Source organism: Pseudophryne corroboree, chromosome 2 (assembly GCF_028390025.1).
Source record: "Pseudophryne corroboree isolate aPseCor3 chromosome 2, aPseCor3.hap2, whole genome shotgun sequence".
Taxonomy (NCBI): domain Eukaryota; kingdom Metazoa; phylum Chordata; class Amphibia; order Anura; family Myobatrachidae; genus Pseudophryne; species Pseudophryne corroboree.
In genome coordinates this window covers 452,031,995-452,052,689 of record NC_086445.1, presented here as the reverse complement: position 1 = coordinate 452,052,689, position 20,695 = coordinate 452,031,995, and the positions used below count along the sequence as shown (strand labels likewise).

At 46.0% G+C, this 20,695-nt stretch overlaps 1 protein-coding gene across 5 annotated transcripts in view; it reads right to left on the bottom strand.

Moving 5' to 3' along the window:
- Positions 1 to 20,695, bottom strand: part of GTF2IRD1 (GTF2I repeat domain containing 1) — a 191,923-nt gene that overhangs the window by 30,875 nt on the left and 140,353 nt on the right. For all 5 annotated transcript variants that reach the window (XM_063953724.1, XM_063953725.1, XM_063953726.1 and 2 more), the window contains exons 19-23: positions 14,521 to 14,586; positions 4,789 to 4,872; positions 3,707 to 3,890; positions 3,027 to 3,055; positions 26 to 103 (exon numbers count right to left, since the gene is read on the bottom strand). In XM_063953724.1, the coding sequence (XP_063809794.1) occupies positions 26 to 103; positions 3,027 to 3,055; positions 3,707 to 3,890; positions 4,789 to 4,872; positions 14,521 to 14,586 (441 nt within the window). The remainder of the gene's footprint in view (positions 1 to 25; positions 104 to 3,026; positions 3,056 to 3,706; positions 3,891 to 4,788; positions 4,873 to 14,520; positions 14,587 to 20,695) is intronic.

Here is a 20,695-nt window from a genome sequence, read left to right as displayed (position 1 = left end):
TGATTATGACTGTAATCAGACTAACCATATTTTTCATTGAAGAGCTCTTTAACTTGCTCACGTAGAATTACTTTTTCCCCTAATCTGTTGGCATCTTCATCATCTGAAAGTCATATATATAATTCTTAGCATATACACAGTAAAATTACATAGGAGTACATGTGTGCATACAGTAGCCCACATGTAGGACTATCTTAACATCATTGTAGGTGCTGGGCAAAGCTATGGGCTGTGGCTCCTAACCACCCATTCATGGGAATACATTTTTTTTTTTTAAATCATAACGTACCCCTCCTGTGGTCTTGTGCTGTCTCTCCACATGCTTCCATATAGTGAATGGCTGTCAGTACTCTGACTGGTGACTGGCTCCAGCCATCCACCAATCAACATGCTGAAAACCATTCACTGTCTGGCTGCAGGCAAGGAGGCAGGTGGAGAATGCTGTCAGACTGCTCTGATTGTGTGTAATTCACAGAGTGGATGGGCCGCATTTTCTACCTACCTCCCAAGAAGTTCTGGAGAAACCAGCCCTGGGGGCAGATGCTCCCACGCCAGCCCTCCCCTACTTGAAGGCCCATAGAATCATGGGGCCCAGTGCGTCTATACGTTAAGACTGCCCTGCCCGCAGGGAAGCTAGGATTTGTATGATGGATGGCTCTGAATAGATGGTTTAAAGAGTCTTATGCAATGCAGGTGTAGTAGGGTATGCCGGCGGCCGGGATCCCGGCGACCAGCATACCGGCGCCAGAATCCTGACCGCCGGCATACCAACAGCTGGGCACTGCCACGCTATCTATTCTCCCTCCAGGGGGGGTTGTGGACCCCCAACAGGGAGAAAAAGTGTCAGTATGCCGGGTGTCGGGATTCCGGCGCCGGTATACTGTGCGCCGGGATCCTGACAGCCGGCAAACTGAAGACCACCCATGCAATGCAAGTTTTCAAAAGCATGCACTAATTCTTATTGTTTTTTCCAATAAAATTGCAACTTTATTAGGCACTGATGGAAGAAGTATGATTTTATGCAGCATTTTCCCCAAAACTCCATGGGGTATATGCAATTCCGGACGAATTGCGTATTTTTTTCGCCCGTTTTTAAATTCGACACAATTCGACCGTCGAATCCCGGCCGGCGGGTGCCGGAATTCGACATATTCAATTAAAAACGGATTCGACAGTCCCGCTGTCGAAAAACGGACCAATTGACGGATAAGTGCGTCCTGGATTCAACTTTTCGGACGGCACATAAATGGTTAAAAAACCCTAAAAAAAATTGCGTGGGGTCCCCCCTCCTAAGCATAACCAGCCTCGAGCTCTTTGAGACGGTCCTGGTTGTAAAAATATGGTGAAAAAATTGACAGGGGATCCACCGTATTTTTAGAACCAGCACCGGGCTCTGCGTCCGGTCCTGGTGCAAAAAATACGGGGGACAAAAAGCGTAGGGGTCCCCCGTATTTTTAACACCACACCGGGCTCCACTAGCTGGAGAGATAATGCCACAGCCGGGGGAAACTTTTATACCGGTCCCTGCGGCCGTGGCATTAAATCCCCAACTAGTCACCCCTGGCCGGGGTACCCTGGAGGAGTGGGGACCCCTTAAATCAAGGGGTCCCCCCCTCCAGCCACCCAAGGGCCAGGGGTGAAGCCCGAGGCTGTCCCCCCATCCATGGGCTGCGAATCGGGGGCTGATAGCCTTGTGTAAAATAAAAGAATATTGTTTTTTGCAGAAGAACTACAAGTCCCAGCAAGCCTCCCCCGCAAGCTGGTACTTGGAGAACCACAAGTACCAGCATGCGGGGGTAAAACGGGCCCGTTGGTACCTGTAGTTCTTCTGCAAAAAAAATACCCAAATAAAAACAGGACACGCACACCGTGAAAGTAAAACTTTATTACATACATGCCGACACACACATACTTACCTATGTTCACACGCCGACCTCTGTCCACTTCCCCAAATAGAATCCGGGGTACCTGAAAATAAAATTATGCTCACCTAAATCCAGTGTGTCCTGTTCTTTTTTTGTAATCCACGTACTTGGCAAAAAAACAAACTGCATACCCGATCCACGCACTGAAAGGGGTCCCATGTTTACACATGGGACCCCTTTCCCCGAATGCTGAGACCCCCCGTGACTCCTGTCACAGAGGGTCCCTTCAGCCAATCAGGGAGCGCCACGTTGTGGCACTCTCCTGATTGGCTATGCGCGTCTGAGCTGTCAGACAGCGCATCGCACAGCCGCTCCATTATCTTCAATGGTGGGAACTTTGCGATCAGCGGTGAGGTTACCCGCGGTCAGCGACCTCACCGCTGACCCTGGTGCTGGTTCTAAAAATACGGGGGATCCCCTGTCAATTTCCCCCCCGTATTTTTACAACCAGGACCGGCTCAAAGAGCCTGAGGCTGCTTATGCTTAGGAGGGGGGACCCCACGCATTTTTTTTTCTGGATTTTAACCCATTCCCACCCCTTCCCACTGAAAACCATGCTCTCTCAATTTTAGTCAGTTAAAAAAAAAATATTATTTTAAAAAATATCTAAATAATAGTTGTGTCTCCTAATAGACAAACCAAGTACCTAATCCCTTCTAATATAATAGATATGCTATTAGCAATAAAAAAAAACACCAAAAAAAAAACATGTTTTTTAAAATTTTTATTAGATTCCGCCAGCAAAGCGAGGCGGAATGAAATTGACGAAATTACTGTCGAAAAGCACTGTTGTCGAATCGACATTCTTCAATTGAATATACTTTTGTCGAAAAGCCGCATTTTTACCATTGCAGACATGTCGAATTTGACAACTGTCGAATTTAAAAAAGTCGAATCTGAAAAGTCCGTTTTTTTGTCGAAAAGTACTGTATTGCATTGTCGAATATTTTTTTGTGTGTCGAAAATGCCCCGTTTTTCGACATTTGCGGCAATTCGACCGCAATTGCATATACCCCCATGAGTGGCATAACACATCATTCAAGAGCATGCTCAAAATTATTCTGACCACAAAGTAACACAAAATGAAAAGAAATATCTTACCAGGTCTTGGTATGAGCCCCTGAAATGGCCTGGAACATAAACAGAAAAGATATTAATGCAAACATTTTTGGTATTTATACATGCTGCAAATAGTCCCATTGCTGTAAAAATGTTATATACCTTTAGATAAACATAAGACACCTCACGTATTTTCCAGTGTTATACATTTAGTGTACATTATTTTTCTGTAGTAGAGCTATAGGGGTTAATTCTGAGTTGATCGCAGCAGCAAATTTGTTAGCAGTTGGCAAAACCATGTGCACTGCAGGGGGGGCAGATGTAATATGTGCAGAGAGAGTTAGATTTGGGTGGGTTATTTTGTTTCTGTGCAGGGTAAATACTGTCTGCTTTATTTTTACACTGCAATTTAGATTTCAGTTTGAACGCACCCCACCCAAATCTAACTCTCTCTGTACATGTTATATCTGCCCCCCCCCCCCCCCCCCCCGCTGTGCACATGGTTTTGCCCAACTGCTAACAAATTTGCTGCTGCGATCAACTCAGAATTAGGCCCACAGTACGCAATAATATATGACAATTATAGACTATCCCTTTATACTGATGAAAGCAGAAATCTGTCATGCCTCTGTAGAATACACAAATTGAATAGAATGCCTGAGCACTGAATTACTGTTCTTTTATCAATGAATAGCATGTATACTGAAGTTCCATGAACATACCTGCTAACTGTGAATCTGATTTTGTCTTGCACTGCTAATATCCTTTCTAGATTCTGAGATCCAAATGTACAAGGCTTTCGGAATGGAATACCCGGAGGCAACCCTTCTATTATTACAGAGCCAGGATTACTCTTGATGCGCTTGTAAGGCACCTGTACTGGGTACTTAATCCCAAGTGCTTCACCTGGAACAAAAATACAGTGTTATTGTTGTAATTGATGACTGCTATACAGTAGATTGGACTGAAGTGTTCACCTGATCAAATAAAATATAGCTGTGCCTATGCATTCAAAGTGCTTGTATACAATGGAGATACCGATGCTCAGGAATGCTGCTGATGGCCAGAAGAAGCATATGACAACATGATATGGCACTGCTGGACAGGATAAGTAAGGCTAAGATCCCAATATGTGATATTTCTGATGCAGTCCCTCCATGGTACATTGGGGTGATATTTAATATTTGAGAGCACCGCCCCCCAAAAAATTGTTTTTTTTTCATGGGATATCCACGCAAATATTTATTTGATAAATAAACCACTTAGAAACAGTTGACTCACAAATGTACATAATTTTAGACCATTCTCTTTGTACATTTGGGCTCATTCTCCTCAGAGACTGTCGATTGGCCGCTTACATATACGTGGGCATACAATGATCACGTGTATATAAGTGGCCAATCGACATTTACTGTCCACCCTAAATGAGATGTGATTGGTTCCGCCAACAGCTCAGATGACAACTGGCATTAGTAATTTTTTTAGGTACATGCATGCTGATATTTAATTAAAAGAGCTATGTTAGAATCAAATATGCAGTTTGTATGGACACTTTTAAACCCACCTATGTGTTCTAGATTGTGGTGGGAAAGTGTTCATACAGATGTAGCCGTGCCCATATTGCTGCGATGCGACATGCTGCATGGCGAGCCAGGCTGTGACTATTCACAACCGGCAATCACTTCATTAATTCCATTAGAAATTAATGGAGTGTTCGCCAGTTCTGAACAGCTGCAGCCCGGTATGGCTACGTTTGTACGTGGTGTTTATCTAATTTGTGACATATCTTAATCCATATACTCACCATATTTCTTGTTGAACAAGTCTTGCACTTGTTCTCGGAGAGTATTGGCAATATCGATTCTTGAGAGTCTGGTATCATAATTCTCTAGAATGAAACAGTGTTTTACATTAGTTTGACATTTTTTCGTTTTTAACTAATTTGGTTGGATAACATAAAAAAAATTAATAAAATCTGCAATAGGTATGTTTTAGAACACAGAAGTTGACTCAGCTGCGGGATCAGGCAACAGGACCATTGTTCAATCTGGGTAGCCAAATCAGACGAGACCTAGTCGTTCAGCTCTTGGGCCTAGTTATTGGATTATTTCTATTTTGAGTCCTGTTCATATGTTGAAAAGATGACTGCTGCAGTTTCCACCGTGCGCTGTTAATTTTATGATAGTGCACTAGTGTTCATTCTAGCACCCTACACCTGTCACAAACCGTGCAGTTCCTCTTTCCTGCTTGGGGTGTCGTTCTCTGCTCTGGTGCTTCTATCACACTCTGGTCTGTATCTCAGCGTTGACATGCAGACCACTGTGTGCTAGAAGCACCAGAGCAGGGAGCGACACCCCAGACAGGAAAGAGGAACTGCACAGGTTGTGACAAGTGCAGAGTGCTAGAATGAACACTAGTGTACTGTGAGCTTTCAGCTTCATATCTCCTGTCCATGGGATGATTTGATCAACCAACCTAGTTATTTACTGTTGAATCCAATGATGTTAGCCAGCCAACCAATTGTTTACCGATGTAACCTGGACCTGATTCAGAGATGGCGCTATAGCTATAACGTTTTTGTATGCAGCGGCTATTCTTAAGTAAGCAAAAAGCAGCAGGAGGCATCTGTAGTAGAAAGACACCCACTGCATGCTTTTATGATCCGCTGCTGTATCCGAGGACATAGCATTGGATCATCTGCATGGACATCAGTCCTCTACTCAGGATGGGCAGAAAAAACATGCTTCTCAGGTCAATGAAGCTGCGTCACTGGCTTTGGCATGCCCAGAAAATGGGACCAACACGCCCGTTTGCTGGGATACCTCATGTGTTGCTACACCAAACGCCAGTAGCATGTCTATCAGGTTGGTGGGCAGGCCCATAACTATGGCCAAATTTATGCTAACAAACCTCTTATATGATAATTAATTGTAATATTTATTTCAGTTTTGAGTAGTATTGTTTTTTATAGAGCACCTGCAGCTTTTTTTTCTATGTGTAGTACTATAAATCTCAGCAAGGTGGCACCTCTCATTACTAGCAGCTAGGGTGTGCAGTCTAGCGCCCCTACCCCTATCAGTGACGTGCGGTGAGCTAAAAGGCTGAGGAGGCACTGGCTAGCACTAGAGCCAGATTTACATACAAAATATGAGCCAAAGGGTACATCTGGGTATTATACACATGTGCAGCAGTAAAAACTCCTGGAAATTTGGTGAGATTTGATCAGAGACGTGCGGAAAAGATAGCCAGGTGAGGCACTGCCTCACCTGCCATAGACTTTTTACTCCAGAGTTTTGGCTATAAAACTGATTAGAATAATGCAAAGAAGATATTTCAAACATATTCTTTGTATTTTACATATACTTTATACAGTAAAATCTCTAGCACAAATGTTCATATGACAGGAAAGGCTCTGTCTCACCTGCCTCACCCCACCACACGTCACTGACCCCTATATAACCCTCAGGTTACTCAGGAAAAAACACGTTTCCAGGGCCAGTGAAGTTGCACCACTGGCTTCAGCATGCCCAGAAAAGCTAAGATGCTTCCTGTGTCTTGCTGCAGCATTTGGGGCACTGCAATCATCATTGCAGCCTCAGATTTGAGCGTGTGAAGTTTGGCTTCTGTGTATGCACAGAACTAAAAACACTGGAGATGGACGTAACATCGAGCTTACGTACATCTCTGAATTAGGCCCCTGGTGAGTTTGGATGATTTTTGTGCTTGTTCTGTTATTCGATTGAAATGGCTAGTGCTGCTGAACATTCAATTTGATCTTTATGTCAAATATGTTAGCCCTTTGTGTGCTTCAATCGGTCTCTCATTTGTTTGTTAAGCTGACTCAAATGATCTTTGCAAAGTTTAGTTATGGGAAGTGTGTGGTTAGAAAATGACCGCACAGTGCACCCGGAAAGTATTCACAGCGCTTCACTTTTTACACATTTTGTTATGTTACAGCCTTATTCCAAACTAAAATTTCCCCTCAAAATTCTACACACAATACCCAATAATGACAACGTGAAAAAAATAGGAATTTAATACCTACCGGTAATTCCTTTTTTCCTAGTCCGCAGTGGATACTGGGGATCTGTACTTTAGTACCATGGGCTATAGATCGGGTCCATTGGAGCCTGGCACTTTAAAACCTTTAGTGAGTGTATGTGTGTGCTGGCTCCTCCCCTCTATGCCCCTCCTACCAGACTCAGCCTAGGAAAACTGTGCCCGAGGAGACGGACATACCACGAGAGAAGAAACAAATCCAACAGCGGTGAGGCAACAAGCCAACACACAACCAGAACCGAAAGGAGGGCGCTAACCAGAACAGAGGATAGCAAACTATCCCAACAACATAAAGGGGCCGCAATGGCAGGTCAACCAAATACTTACATAGGTAAGCAGGAATCGAAGCACTGAAGCGGGCCCCCAGTATCCACTACGGACTAGGAGAAAAGGAATTACCGGTAGTTATTTGTGGCCGGAGAGACTAACCAGCCACACGTATAATGGCGGCCGCGGCACTGAAGGGGTTAATCCTCAGCTGCCAGGCACCATTTGGACAATAGGCGCTTGGCGTCACTGTGAAACGTACTTACGGCGCTGGGTGCGGACTATTTAAAAATATGTTTAATGATGTGTTTTAACATGTCATATGTAGTGCTCTGTGCACAATTGTAGGATTGCATGTTTAACTGTATTTATATTCAAGATGTGGTCACCTGTATTTTAAAGGGAAAAATGCACTTACTATATCTGTCTGAATAAGGATCTCCTATCTTCTGGGAATAGGAAGTGACATGCTAATCGCCTCTGCCAGCAGAGAGGTGTGAATGACAAAATCTTTTGATGTTTAAGTTCCTTAGAGAAAGATGTTACTCACGGGGGATCTCCTTATCCCATAAATAAAGTAGTATGGGCTTGGAACCTGTTTCATGTAGCTGATTTAATTGATATACGAATCCTGAATGGTATATGCAGGAAGAACATTTGTTTGGTAAATCAAATACAAACCGTATTTGAAGCTATGTGATAAATTTATCAATAGTGAATGTTAAACTGATAACAAACATTATCTGTGTGGCAGGAAGGAGGAAATTGTTTTATGCACTTATATCCTTTTGAAATATAATTTATTTATTTGTATATCCTGATTGGATGGAAAGGACTCAGGGGAGTCGTCTGATCGATGCTGTGCAATAGATGCTCCCTGGACATAGCCTTTATCAGGAGATCATCCAAGTAGGGGACTATGTTGACTCCCATCATACGCAGTTGCAGCATCATCTCCGCCATGACTTTGGTGAAGAACCTCGGAGCTGTGGACAGGCCAAAGGGCAAGGCCTGAAACTGGAAATGGTCGTCCAAGATGGCGAACCTGAGGTAAGCCTGATAAGGGGACCACATAGGATTGTGCAGGTAAGCATCCTTGACATCTAGGGATACCAGAAATTCCCCCTCCTCCCGACCGGACAACACTGCCTGCAGGGATTCCATCTTGAATTTGAACACCTGCAGATACGGGTTTAGAGGTTTAGGAGGGTCCTGTGTAAGAACCACTAGCAGGTGGCGCAGCCGATGGCAGATAGGTAGATTTACCCCCCCGTTGCCTGGGAGATCCATTTATTTAATTTGTCCGCAAACAAGGCATCACTTGTAAAGGGAAGATTTTCCACACCCTTTCTGGAATCACCGTTCGCTGACAATTGACATAACCACAGAGCTCTGCGTGCCGAAACAGCCATAGCAATAATGCGACCATTTATCTTACACAATTCCTTAATAGCCTCACTCATAAAATTAGCAGCATCCTGTATGTGTTGCAGAAGAGTATTGACCTCATCCTGGGGCAGATTGTCTAATCCATTAATAATATGCTAGGATCACTTGACCATTGCGCTGAAAATCCACCCACAAACTATTGTGGGGTGTTGTGCAATGCCGGCTGCCATATAAATTGCCTTGAGAGTGGTCTCAATTTTACAGTCAGACAGCTCTATTAGGGAGCAAGCCTCTGGCACCGGCAGTACCAATTTCTTAGACAGCCTGGACAAAAACGTATCGACTGATATGGGGTTTCCCATACCTTCCTGTCCTCAGCTGGGAGGTGAAAGGTAGCTAAAAACTTTTACATTTCTTATCAGGGTTTAACCATGCTACCCTGGCCAGAGAGTTTAACTATTTAGACACAGGAAAAGCTGCTGAGGCCTTTGGTCTAACATTAAAGTACAACTCCTCATCTGGTTCTGCCTCCTGATCCGGTGTGTGAAGAACCTCTCTTACAGCAAAAATGAGGCCCTCCACCCATGGGGACAGAGAGCTGTCCTAATCCATATCATCATCATCCACATCAGGCTAATCAGAATCAGACTAGAGCACCTGTGGGAGTGAGCGCTTATGTGAAACCAACAGATGGGGCTGAGAAGCCTTTCTGGTATCTGCTGCTTTAGCCATACAATAGACTGTTTCAACACCTGTCTCTCCTTTTTAGCTGCAGCGAATTCTGAATTGACATTCTGAATCATGCTTTTAAAATTATCTGACCAGTCAGGTGCCTGTGGACTGTGTCCCTGTGGAGATAAGTAGCATTGTTCACACATGAGGGACCCCGCTGATGAAGGGGTAGAGTTACAAGCAGCACACATAACCATGTCCACAGACATTTTTACACATCTGTAATACAGCGCAGCTCACTGAAACACCTCCACACAGACCCTACAGAGCCCCTGGAGTGACACTGAGGAAACGGAGACCAGTACACAAACACAGCAGCGTGTGTGAATATAAGTGTACAACCTGATATAAGTGCTGGCGAGCTATCCCCCTGCTATGACCACCTGGTAACAGGACAGAAGTCTGCAACAGCGTGAGTCTACGGAGGAGCAGCGTGCATGCAGCCTTGATGATCCGCAGCAGCAGAAAATGGCGCCTTCCTGCCTCTGGTCCCGCTCCGGTAATCCCCGCCCCTTGCAATGGCACACGGTCCCTGTTGTTTGTTTCTTATACTGGCCATGTTAATAAACAGTAAATCCATAACAGTATACACAAAGCCTTTTTTGACAGTGAGCACTGCGGGGCATCAGTCCAGAGCCAGTTTTGTCCGCTGCAGGCACCGCAGCTCATGGCCCATGACCGCCGGGCAACATGCGACCAAAACTGCACCAGGGACCCGCTAACCGGGACCCCGGTGTAGCACCCACCGCACCTTGATCTTTGGCATCTGGTAGAGGGTGGCGGCTAGCTGCCAGTGGAGGCACACATACTAACGATGTGTGATCAGCACCTCAGAAGCCTTTCTGGTTTCTGCTGCTTTGGCCATACAATCAATAGACTGTTTTAACACCTGTCTCTCCTTTTTAGCTGCAGCTAAATCTGAATTCACATTCTGAATCATGCTTTTAAAAGTATCTAGCCAGTAAGGTGCCTGTGAACTGTGTCCCTGTGGAGATAAGGAGCACTGTTCACACATGAGGGACCCCCCAGAAGAAGGGGTAGAGTTACAAGCAGCACACATAACCATGTCAACAGACATATTGTACACAACTGTAGTATAGCGCAACTCACTGAAAAAACACCTCTACACAGACCCTAGAGAGCCCCCGGAGTGACACAGAGAAACGGAGACCAGCACACAGAACACAGCAGTGCAGTGTGTGAAGATATATCACCTTACAGATGTGCAGCGACGGTACTGCTGATGTGCTCCCCCCTGCTATGACCCCCTTGTACCAATACAGAGTCTGCAACAGCGTGGGTCCCTTGGAGGAGCAGCATGCATGCAGCCTTGATGATCCGCAGCAGCAGGAAATGGCGCCTTCCCGCCTCTGGTCCCGCTCTCAGGGAAGCCCCGCCCCTGAAATGGCGCGCGGCCCAACTAATGCTTTTACTGGCTGAAACAGCATAAACAGTACACACAAAGCCTAATGACAGTGAGCACTGTGGAGCATAAGCCCGCTGAGCCAGTGTAGTCCGCGGTGGGCACCGCAGCTCGTGGCCGCCGCCAAAACACACCGGGGACCCACTAATTGGGATCCCGGTGTTAACAGTCACCGCACCTGACGATCTTCAACATCTGTTAGAGAGTGGCGGCTAGCTGCTGGCGTGGGTACACACAGTATGGTGTGTGAAACAGCACCTCAGGAGCTCAGTGTCCTGTCAGTTGGGATTACGAACCATTAATCCTCAGCAGGTTGGTTTGGTCCCCCCCTCTAAGTCCCACGAAGCAGGTAGCCTGGTTGCCAACAAAGGTTACCTGAAAATAACTAACTAAAATAAAAAATAAAGGAAACTCTATGGAGCTCCAGAGAAATGCACCCGGCTCCTTAAGCACAGTTTTCTAAACTGAGTCTGGTAGGAGGGGCATAGAGGGGAGGAGCCAGCACACACATACACACACTAAAGGTTTTAAAGTGCCAGGCTCCAGTGGACCCGATCTATACCCCATGGTACTAAAGTACAGATCCCCAGTATCCACTAGGGGTGGTCTTCAGTATGCCGACTTACGGGATCCCGGCGCACAGTATAGCGGCGCCGGAATCTCGACAGCCGGCATACCGACACTTATTCTCCCTCGTGGGGGTCCACGACCCCCATGGAGGGAGAATAAAACGCCACCGTGCCTGTAGCGTGGCGAGCGCAGCGAGCCCGCAAAGGGCTCATTTGCACTCGCCACACTGTCGGTAAGCCGGCGGTCGGGCTCCCGGCGCCGGTATGCTGGTCGCTGGGAGCCCGACCGCCGGCATACCATACTGAACCCTCCACTAGGATGTAAGAGAAAAGTTTTTTTGAGATTTTTGCAAATTTATTAAGAATAAAAAACTAAGAAATCACACCACACAAGTTCTAGTACTGTGAGTCAGGGTAACATCTAGCACATTCAATGTGCCCAGCCCCACGCAACTTCTAGTACTGTAAGTCAGGGTACATCTAGCACATTCAATGTGCCCAGCCCCACGCAACTTCTAGTACTGCAAGTCAGGGTACATCTAGCACATGCAATGTGCCCAGCCCCACGCAACTTCTAGTACTGTAAGTCAGGTTACATCTAGCACATGCAATGTGCCCAGCCCCACGCAACCTTAGTACTGTTAGGGCAACATCTAGCACATTCAATGGGGGTCATTCCGAGTTGTTCGCTCGTTATTTTTTTTTCGCAACGGAGCGAATAGTCGCTAATGCGCATGCGCAATGTCCGCAGTGCGACTGCGCCAAGTAAATTTGCTATGCAGTTAGGAATTTTACTCACGGCATTACGAGGTTTTTTCTTCGTTCTGGTGATCGTAATGTGATTGACAGGAAGTGGGTGTTTCTGGGCGGAAACAGGCCGTTTTATGGGAGTGTGCGAAAAAACGCAACCGTTTCTGGGGAAAACGCGGGAGTGGCTGGAGAAACGGAGGAGTGTCTGGGCGAACGCTGGGTGTGTTTGTGACGTCAAACCAGGAACGACAAGCACTGAACTGATCGCAGATGCCAAGTAAGTCTGGAGCTACTCAGAAACTGCTAAGAAGTGTCTATTCGCAATTCTGCTAATCTTTAATATGCTAAGATTCACTCCCAGTAGGCGGCGGCTTAGCGTGTGCAAAGCTGCTAAAAGCAGCTTGCGAGCGAACAACTCGGAATGACCCCCAATGTGCCCAGCCCCACACAACTTCTAGTACTGTAGATCAGGGCAACATCTAGCACATGCAATGTACCCAGCCCCACACAACTTCTAGTACTGTAAGTCAGTTAAAGTAAGACATTGGGGTATATGCAATTGCGGTCGAATTGCAGCAAAAGTCGAAAAACGGGGCATTTTCGACAAAAAAAAAACTGTTGAATTGGATTCGACAATGCAATACAGTACTTTTCGTCAAAATACCTGCCGTTTCAGATTCAACTTTTTTCAAATCGACATTTTCAAAATTCGACATGTCTGCAATGGTCAAAATGCGGCTTTTCGACAAAGGTATATTCAATTGAAGAATGTCGATTCAACAACATGCTTTTCGACAGTAATTTCGTCAATTTCATTCCACCTCACTTTGCTGGCGGAATCTAATAAAAATGTTTAAACCATGTTTTTTTGGGTGTTTTTTTTATTGCCAATAGCATATCTATTTATATTAGAAGGGATTATCTACTTGGTTTGTCTATTAGGAGACACAAGTATTATTTATATATTTTTTAAAAGAATATATTTTTTTTTCACTGACTAAAATAATATGGAGAGATCAGAGCATGGGTTTCAGTGGGAAGGGGTGGGAATGGGTTAAAATCCAGAAAAAAAATGCGTGGGGTCCCCCCTCCTAAGCATAACCAGCCTCTGGCTCTTTGAGCCTGTCCTGGTTGTAAAAATACGGGGGGGGGGGGGGGGGGGAAATGACAGGGGATCCCCCGTATTTTCACAACCAGCACCGGGCTCTGCTTCCGGTCCTGGTGCCAAAAATACGGGGGACAAAAAGCGTAGGGGTCCCCCGTATTTTAAACATCAGCACCGGGCTCCACTAGTCAGAGAGATATTGCCCCCGTATTTTTGGCACCAGGACCGGACGCAGAGCCCGGTGCTGGTTGTGAAAATACGAGGGATCCCCTGTCAATTTTTTCCACGTATTTTTACAACCAGGACCGACACAAAGAGCCCGAGGCTGGTTAGGCTTAGGAGGGGGGACCCCACGCAATTTTTTTCTGGGTTTTTAAATAATTTTTGAGCCGTCCAAAAAGTCGAATCCAGGACGCACATATCCGTCAATTGGTCCGTTTTTCGACAGCGGGACTGTCGAATCCGTTTTTTATTGAATATGTCGAATTCAGGTCCTGGCGGGAGGATATGTGACTGTCGAATTGTGTTGAATTTAAAAACGGTCGAATTCCAGCCGGATTTCGACCGCAACTGCATATACACCCCATTGTCGTGTAGTTACTACTGTAATGAATCTAGTGAATTTTCAGACACAGCTATTGTTCAGTGCGTTAGTGTCCAGCACTGCACTATGCCCACCTGCACCACTATAGTGTTAATAGGGTATTAAGTCATTTATTTCCCCATTCAAAAGGTTGGCATGCTTAGAATGTTTACAGTCACAATTTTGATAGGACAGGTTTAGGTTAAGGGTTAGGTTAGGGTTTGGCTGCGATTAGGGTTAGTGTAGGGTTAGGGCTCTAACACTAGAAAAATGCTACTGCCGAAATGTACAATGTTGACATAACATCCATGTGTACATTGTGAATGCTAATATAACATACCCTTAAATACTAATATTCATTACAAATGCACTAGTATGTTATTTAAAATTATATATAGGAACCTCTTTACTTTAATTACATTGAGAAAGCACTTCCTGCAATCATTTATAAACACGGCACCAGCTAAGAGGCTTCCTTCATACAACCAAGTAGTAGGCCTTGGATTTTGTAAACTATTGAAAGCTTTTAAAACTAGGATATCAAATTATATTTTTTAGTACATTTCTAAAAGGTCTCATTCCTCCAGCCCCCTTGCTGAACAATCTTCTGTTACATAAAATGATCTACCTTTTCAGGTATAGGGATAAAGGATTCTTACCTTGAAAACTAGTTCTTTTGCTGCTGTCATCCAATATGGAATCGTGACAATCCTTATCACTGACTCCTGAAAATATAGTTAATAAATGTAAATTAATGCGTATATTTGTAAATGCAAAAGTCCACAAAAGCATTTTATTGTGAGAGGGACAAACATCCTATTACTCTAAGTGCTTATATTAATAAAGTTCTAGCTTTCTGAAAATGCATAACCTGCACTGAACATCACTCCTAACACTTCCATCTTTCAGACATCACATTACTCTTTTAAAATCAAAAGTAATAAGATTAAGGTCATTTGACAACATACAGTTCATAGATTCAGAAGGCACATCCCTGACAAGAGAGGTATTTCAACACCAGCAGCCAGTGCCATAACTAGGCATTTTAGCGCTGTGTGCAAGAAACGACAGTGGCGCCCCCCCCCCCATGTAAGATAGGGGCAGTGCGCGCCGCAGGCGCACGTAAAATTTATAGGGGCGTGGCTTCACGGGGAAGGGGCGTGGCCACAAAATAATAGCAATTCATACTAGGGTGCACAGTAGTCTCCATTATTCAAATTACGCTGCACAGTAGCGCCACTACACCAGGTAGAGCCCCTTTTATACATTACAGCAGACAGCGTCCCCCTTTTTACACATTACAGCAGACAGTCCCCCTTTTTACACATTGCGGCAGCCAGTCCCCCTTTTTACACATTGCGGCAGCCAGGCCCCCTTTTTACACATTGCGGCAGCCAGTCCCCCTTTTTACACATTGCGGCAGCCAGGCCCCCTCTTTACACATTGCGGCAGCCAGTACCCCTTTTTACACATTGCGGCAGCCAGGCCCCCTTTTGTCCCCCTTTTTACACATTGCGGCAGCCAGGCCCCCCTTTTTACACATTGCGGCAGCCAGGCCCCCTTTTTACACATTGCGGCAGCCAGGCCCCCTTTTTACAGCCAGTCCCCCTTTTTACACATTGCGGCAGCCATCCCCCTTTTTACACATTGCGGCAGACGGTGACCCCCTGAGAGAGAGAGAGAGAGAGAGAGAGAGAGAGAGAAAGAAAGAGAGATATACTTACCATCTCCCTGCTGGCAGTCAGGCTCCTCGTGCAGCTCCCTCGGTGCAGGCAGTGAGGTGAGAAGGAGGGAGGGGGAGCAGGGAGCCGCAGCAGCGCTATGTCATTGGTAATAAGCGCCGCTGCAGCATCCCCCTCTCCTTCCGTATTGGCTGCCCGACGCTGCTGCGGATGCTGGGATGGAGGAACCGCATCCCAGCATCCACAGCAGCGCCGGGCAGCCAATACGGAAGGAGAGGGGGATGCTGCAGCGGCGCTTACTACCAATGACATAGCGCTGCTGCGGCTCCCTGCTCCCCCTCCCTCCTCCTCCTTCTCCGCTGCCCGGCGCTGGTCCTCTTCTCCCTCCACAGCGCGGCGCACACAGCAGAGGCGGCATGTAATGAGTCAATTTGACTCATTACATGCCGCTGGCCGTGCGCCCTCAGGGCAACTGCGCTGTGTGCCAAGCCCACTTGGCACACACGTAGTTACGGCCCTGCCAGCAGCCTATCCGCCATACCTAAAGAACTTCCTGGTCGTATTCTAAGTACAATTTACTGTACACTACATGGGTCACCCATAACACACAGATTACTGTTCCTAACTGGAAACTACAAATTGTAACAGAACATGTTGTAAGGGCTCTGCTACTGCAAAATAACGTCATTCTTGTTTATGGCAGACTTGCCCTGACCAATAGCAGACCCTCCAACATGACCCGCCCCACTAGGTACAAAATGCTCTGTTCCTGGAATTCTCTCTTAAGTTATGATTTCCATCACCTGTGTTGAACTAGTTAAATGATAAGAAAGCTGTTTCTTCACAGGTGATGGCAATAATAAATTAAGAGGGAAGTCCAGAAACAGAGCATTTTGTACCTAGTGGGGCGGGTCATGTTGGAGGGTATGCAATAGACAACACTCTAAAATGTTTTGAGAATTATGCCACAAGAAAAGATGGTTTTGGATAAAGATAAGGATGTGATGCAAAGGTTAGAACTTTCCCTAATATCCAGGTGTAGTTCTACATTTTAAATATTTGTCTGCGTAAATGTCTACTTTTTGTTATAGATTAAAACTTATATAGTTTTATATATATATATATATATTTAGCAAGAAATATTTTATGGTTTTTTTGTTTAACTAGAAAGATGCATTCATTATTATTTTAACACTAGAAAGATGCATTCATTATTATTTTAACACTCAAATAAAATTTAGAATTACAAAGGAGAAAAGAAGACTCTTTTTTGGGTGCACCCTTAATAGTTTAGAAAAGTTAATAGAAATAATGAATAATGAAAAGAATGTAAAATTCTATTTTATTAATATTGCAATAAAATATATCAGTAGTTGAGTGTGTTGGATAGTACTGGCAAAAAAATGCAATAACAACAATGACAATAATTGGTAAGAATTAACAAATGCCTGCTGTCTGAGATAAGTTTAGATTATATTGAAAATTGTCCTACTTATAAGGAATACAATAATTTCACAAATTGGTCTCAACCATAAATTTATGCATAACTTAACAAAGTTAATAATAAGAAGTCGCCTCTGGGCCTAATGCAGTCATTTTTACCCTGTATCTATGTCAGCACTTGACAATATGAGCCGCCAAAAGGTAATAGGAAATTAATGATGAGAAGAGAATAGAAAAAGGTGAATCTGCTGTCAGTGTGGAACACTGAGCATAGGGATCATAAAAGTACTCTACTAAACTGGGTCTTCCTCAGGACTCTCCCACCTGAGTACCGACTCAGCCCGACACTGATTAGCTTACAAGATCGGATGGATTCGGGCGTTTCCAGTGTGGTATGGCAGTAGAGTTTGTAGGTAAATGATCTTTGTCACTCTGGGATCACTGATGAGAGTTCACGAACTCATAGGAGAAGGATGAAGGTAATAACAGTGAGATGATAGAAGAAAATTAATGGGTGGATGGGCTGCCAACATTCAGGGCCGGCGCCACCACTAGGCAGCTTTAGGCAGCTGCCTATGGGCGCAGACCACTGGAGGGCGGCAGCTCATGCTGCCGATGAATGCTTGGCTTCTTGTCATGTGGAGCGTTACCGTGGAGAGGAGCAGGAGACTGTTGCTACAACAACCCTGTAACCATAGCCGGCAGCATTCATGATATGCAATCGCGGGGTCAGGGCGGGGGGGAGGTGTAAAGCGCAGGGTGAGATCGCGGACGTCTGTGGAGAAGACAGTTAGAACAACTGTAACCTGCTTACTCTAAGTGCATAGAGTATTGAAGCCGCTGCCGTAACAGATAGGCGGCCGCGACATCCCTGCTGCACTGTCAGTGTGAATGTAACCCATTGGCAGCGGCTTCAATACTCTATGCACTTAGAGTAAGCAGGTTACAGTTGTTCTAACTGTCTTCTCCACAGACGTCCGCGATCTCACCCTGCGCTTTACACCTCCCCCCCGCCCTGACCCCGCGATTGCATATCATGAATATTACAGCCCAGCCCCCCTCCCTCCTCTCCCCCCCCCCCCCCCCCCCCCCCCCCCGGCACATGCAGGGACCTCCGCTGATGGGACTAGTTTGGGGGTTTTTGGTGGACGAAGGCAGCTTTACACAGTCACACTGGGTCTGAGAGTGACTGCCGCTGCCAGGATCAAAGTTGCAGCGTGTGCAATGTATAGAGGGCGGAGGGAGCTGCAGCAGGAACTCAGCAGAGGCGGGAGCAGCGGGCAGTCGGCAACGGCGGACACTTGGCACCCAGAAATGTTGGTAGCAGCAGGAACTCGGCAGCGACAGGATAGGCAGGTACACGGCTGCACTGAGCTCCAGGAAGAGGCAGCTAGTCTGCACTGTTATGCAGCATAAGTTTGTCAGAAGGACTCCAAGCTCCTCCAAATGTTTAAGTGTGACCTTACTTTATGTGTATGTATTTATATGCGAGTGTGTGTGGGTATGGTGTGTTTATGTATAGAAATATACAGTAAGTATGAGTGTAATATATACATATATATATATATATTACACACATACTCTTATAGAAAATGATACAGCCACTGTTTTTCTGGTTGTTTTTTTTTTTTAACACCCATGGAGTGTCATCTGGTTGCTGAATTGCATTGAATGCGGGAGGGAGGGGGGTGCAGTCTTATGTATATCAGAGCCGTAACTAGGTGTGTGCCAATGGTGCCTTGCCCACAAATGCACTGAGGGCACACCATCGTGCATCACACCTGCTAGCTTCGAGCCCAGACTGCTGAAGGCGGCGCCGCTTGTGTCCCGCTGACGGCGGAGCCGCCCATGTCCCTCTGAAGCCGCCGCCCACCGCCTAGACACAACCATGTCCCGCTGAAGCCACCGCCACCCGCCCACCTGTGTTCCACAACTTCCTCTGAACTTGAAGCCGCGGCTTCAAGTTCAGAGGAAGTTTTCAAGCCGCTTCAGCGTCTGTGCGACAGGCAGCCTTCTCAATGGCCCAGCGGCAGCCCGGCCCCCCTCCCCTGCAATTCGGAAGCCGCTGCCGCCCACAAGACTCCTGCTGCTGAAGCCGCCACCCCGCCCGCCTGTGTCCCAGTAAAGCCGCCGCCGCCCACCCACAACAGCACGTAAGTGACTACACTACACTACACTATGCTACACTATATTACACTACACTACACTACACCACAGTACACTTCACAACACTACACTACACTAGGACGGGAGGGGGGGTGTAAGGGTGAATCTGCCTGCCATACTGTGTTAAACGGGGACTCTGCCTGCCATAATGTGTAAAAGGGGATGCTGTCTGCCGTAACATGTAAAAGGTGGACGCTGTCTGCCGTAAAGTGTAAAAAAGGTGACGCTCTCTGCCGTAATTTGTAAAACAGGAGGTGCTGTCTGCCGTAACGTGTAAAAGGGGGACTCTGTCTGCCACAATGTGTAAACAGGGGACGCTGTCTGCCGTAATGTGTAAAAAAGGGGACGCTGTCTGCCGTAATGTGTAAAAAGAGGACGCTGTCCGCCGTAATGTGTAAAAAGGGGACGCTGTCTGCCATAAGGTGTAAAAGGGGCTCTACCTGGTGTAGTGGTGCTACTGTGCGGCGTAATTTGAATAATGGGGACTACTGTGCACCATTATATGAATTGGAATTATTTTGTGACCACACCCCTTTCCCGTAAAGCCACGCCCCTATATTTTTTGCGTGCTCGTACGACGCGCACTGCCACCGGTTTTCGTTAAGGAAGGGGGGCGCTGATGCCGTTTCTTGCACACAGTGCTAAAATGTCTAGTTACGGCACTGATGTGTGTGTGTGTGTATATATATATATATATATATATTCTTTAAATGTATAGCATTTATCTGGAAACCCCCTCTTAGAAATCCTGTGTTTGCCCCTGCGGACCCTCCCACCCTACCCTTCATGATCGCAACACATAGGGCGATCAAGGGGTCGGGTCCCTCCTACTGCATCACCAAATATAGCAGGATTAAGGACCGGGGGCTCATTGGGTAGGTGAGAGCTTCATTTAATATATAAAGGGTGGGGGTGAGAGGGTTGGGAAATACTTAAGGTGTGGGGGGATTATTTAATCTATACAGCAAAGGGCGGGGGTGAGGGTGCATCTTTAAATATATAAGGGATGGAGGTGCTGGAAGGGGGAAAGAGATGACATTATTTATATATATATATATATATATATATATATATAAAATACACTAGTTACCAGGCCATCAAAATGACAGAACATCATAACAGTAATGTCAGAGCCAGTGGCTGTGCACACCTGGACGGAGCAACACTTGTACTGCTTGGTCGGGCGCCATATAGTGTCTGCCAGCACGAAAAAACACTGAAACCCCCCCCCCCCCTAAACAGGTGAGGAGCAGCGTTAGCCTTTTATTATAATATATATATATATATATATATATATATACACACACACACACACACGGGATTAGAGAAACAGCAGGCACGGGATGTAGTTATGTGACCGGTCAAAACAGTTCCCCCTACATCCCGCCCCTTGAGAATCCCAACAGTCGGCATGCCGACTAGCAGGGACTATTCCCACTAGTGTAGATAGAACCTGTGGCGAGCACAACGAGCCCACAAGGGTCTTCTTGCGCTCACCTGCCGACATTTCGCTGCCGGTGTCCCGGCGGAGGTATGCTGACTT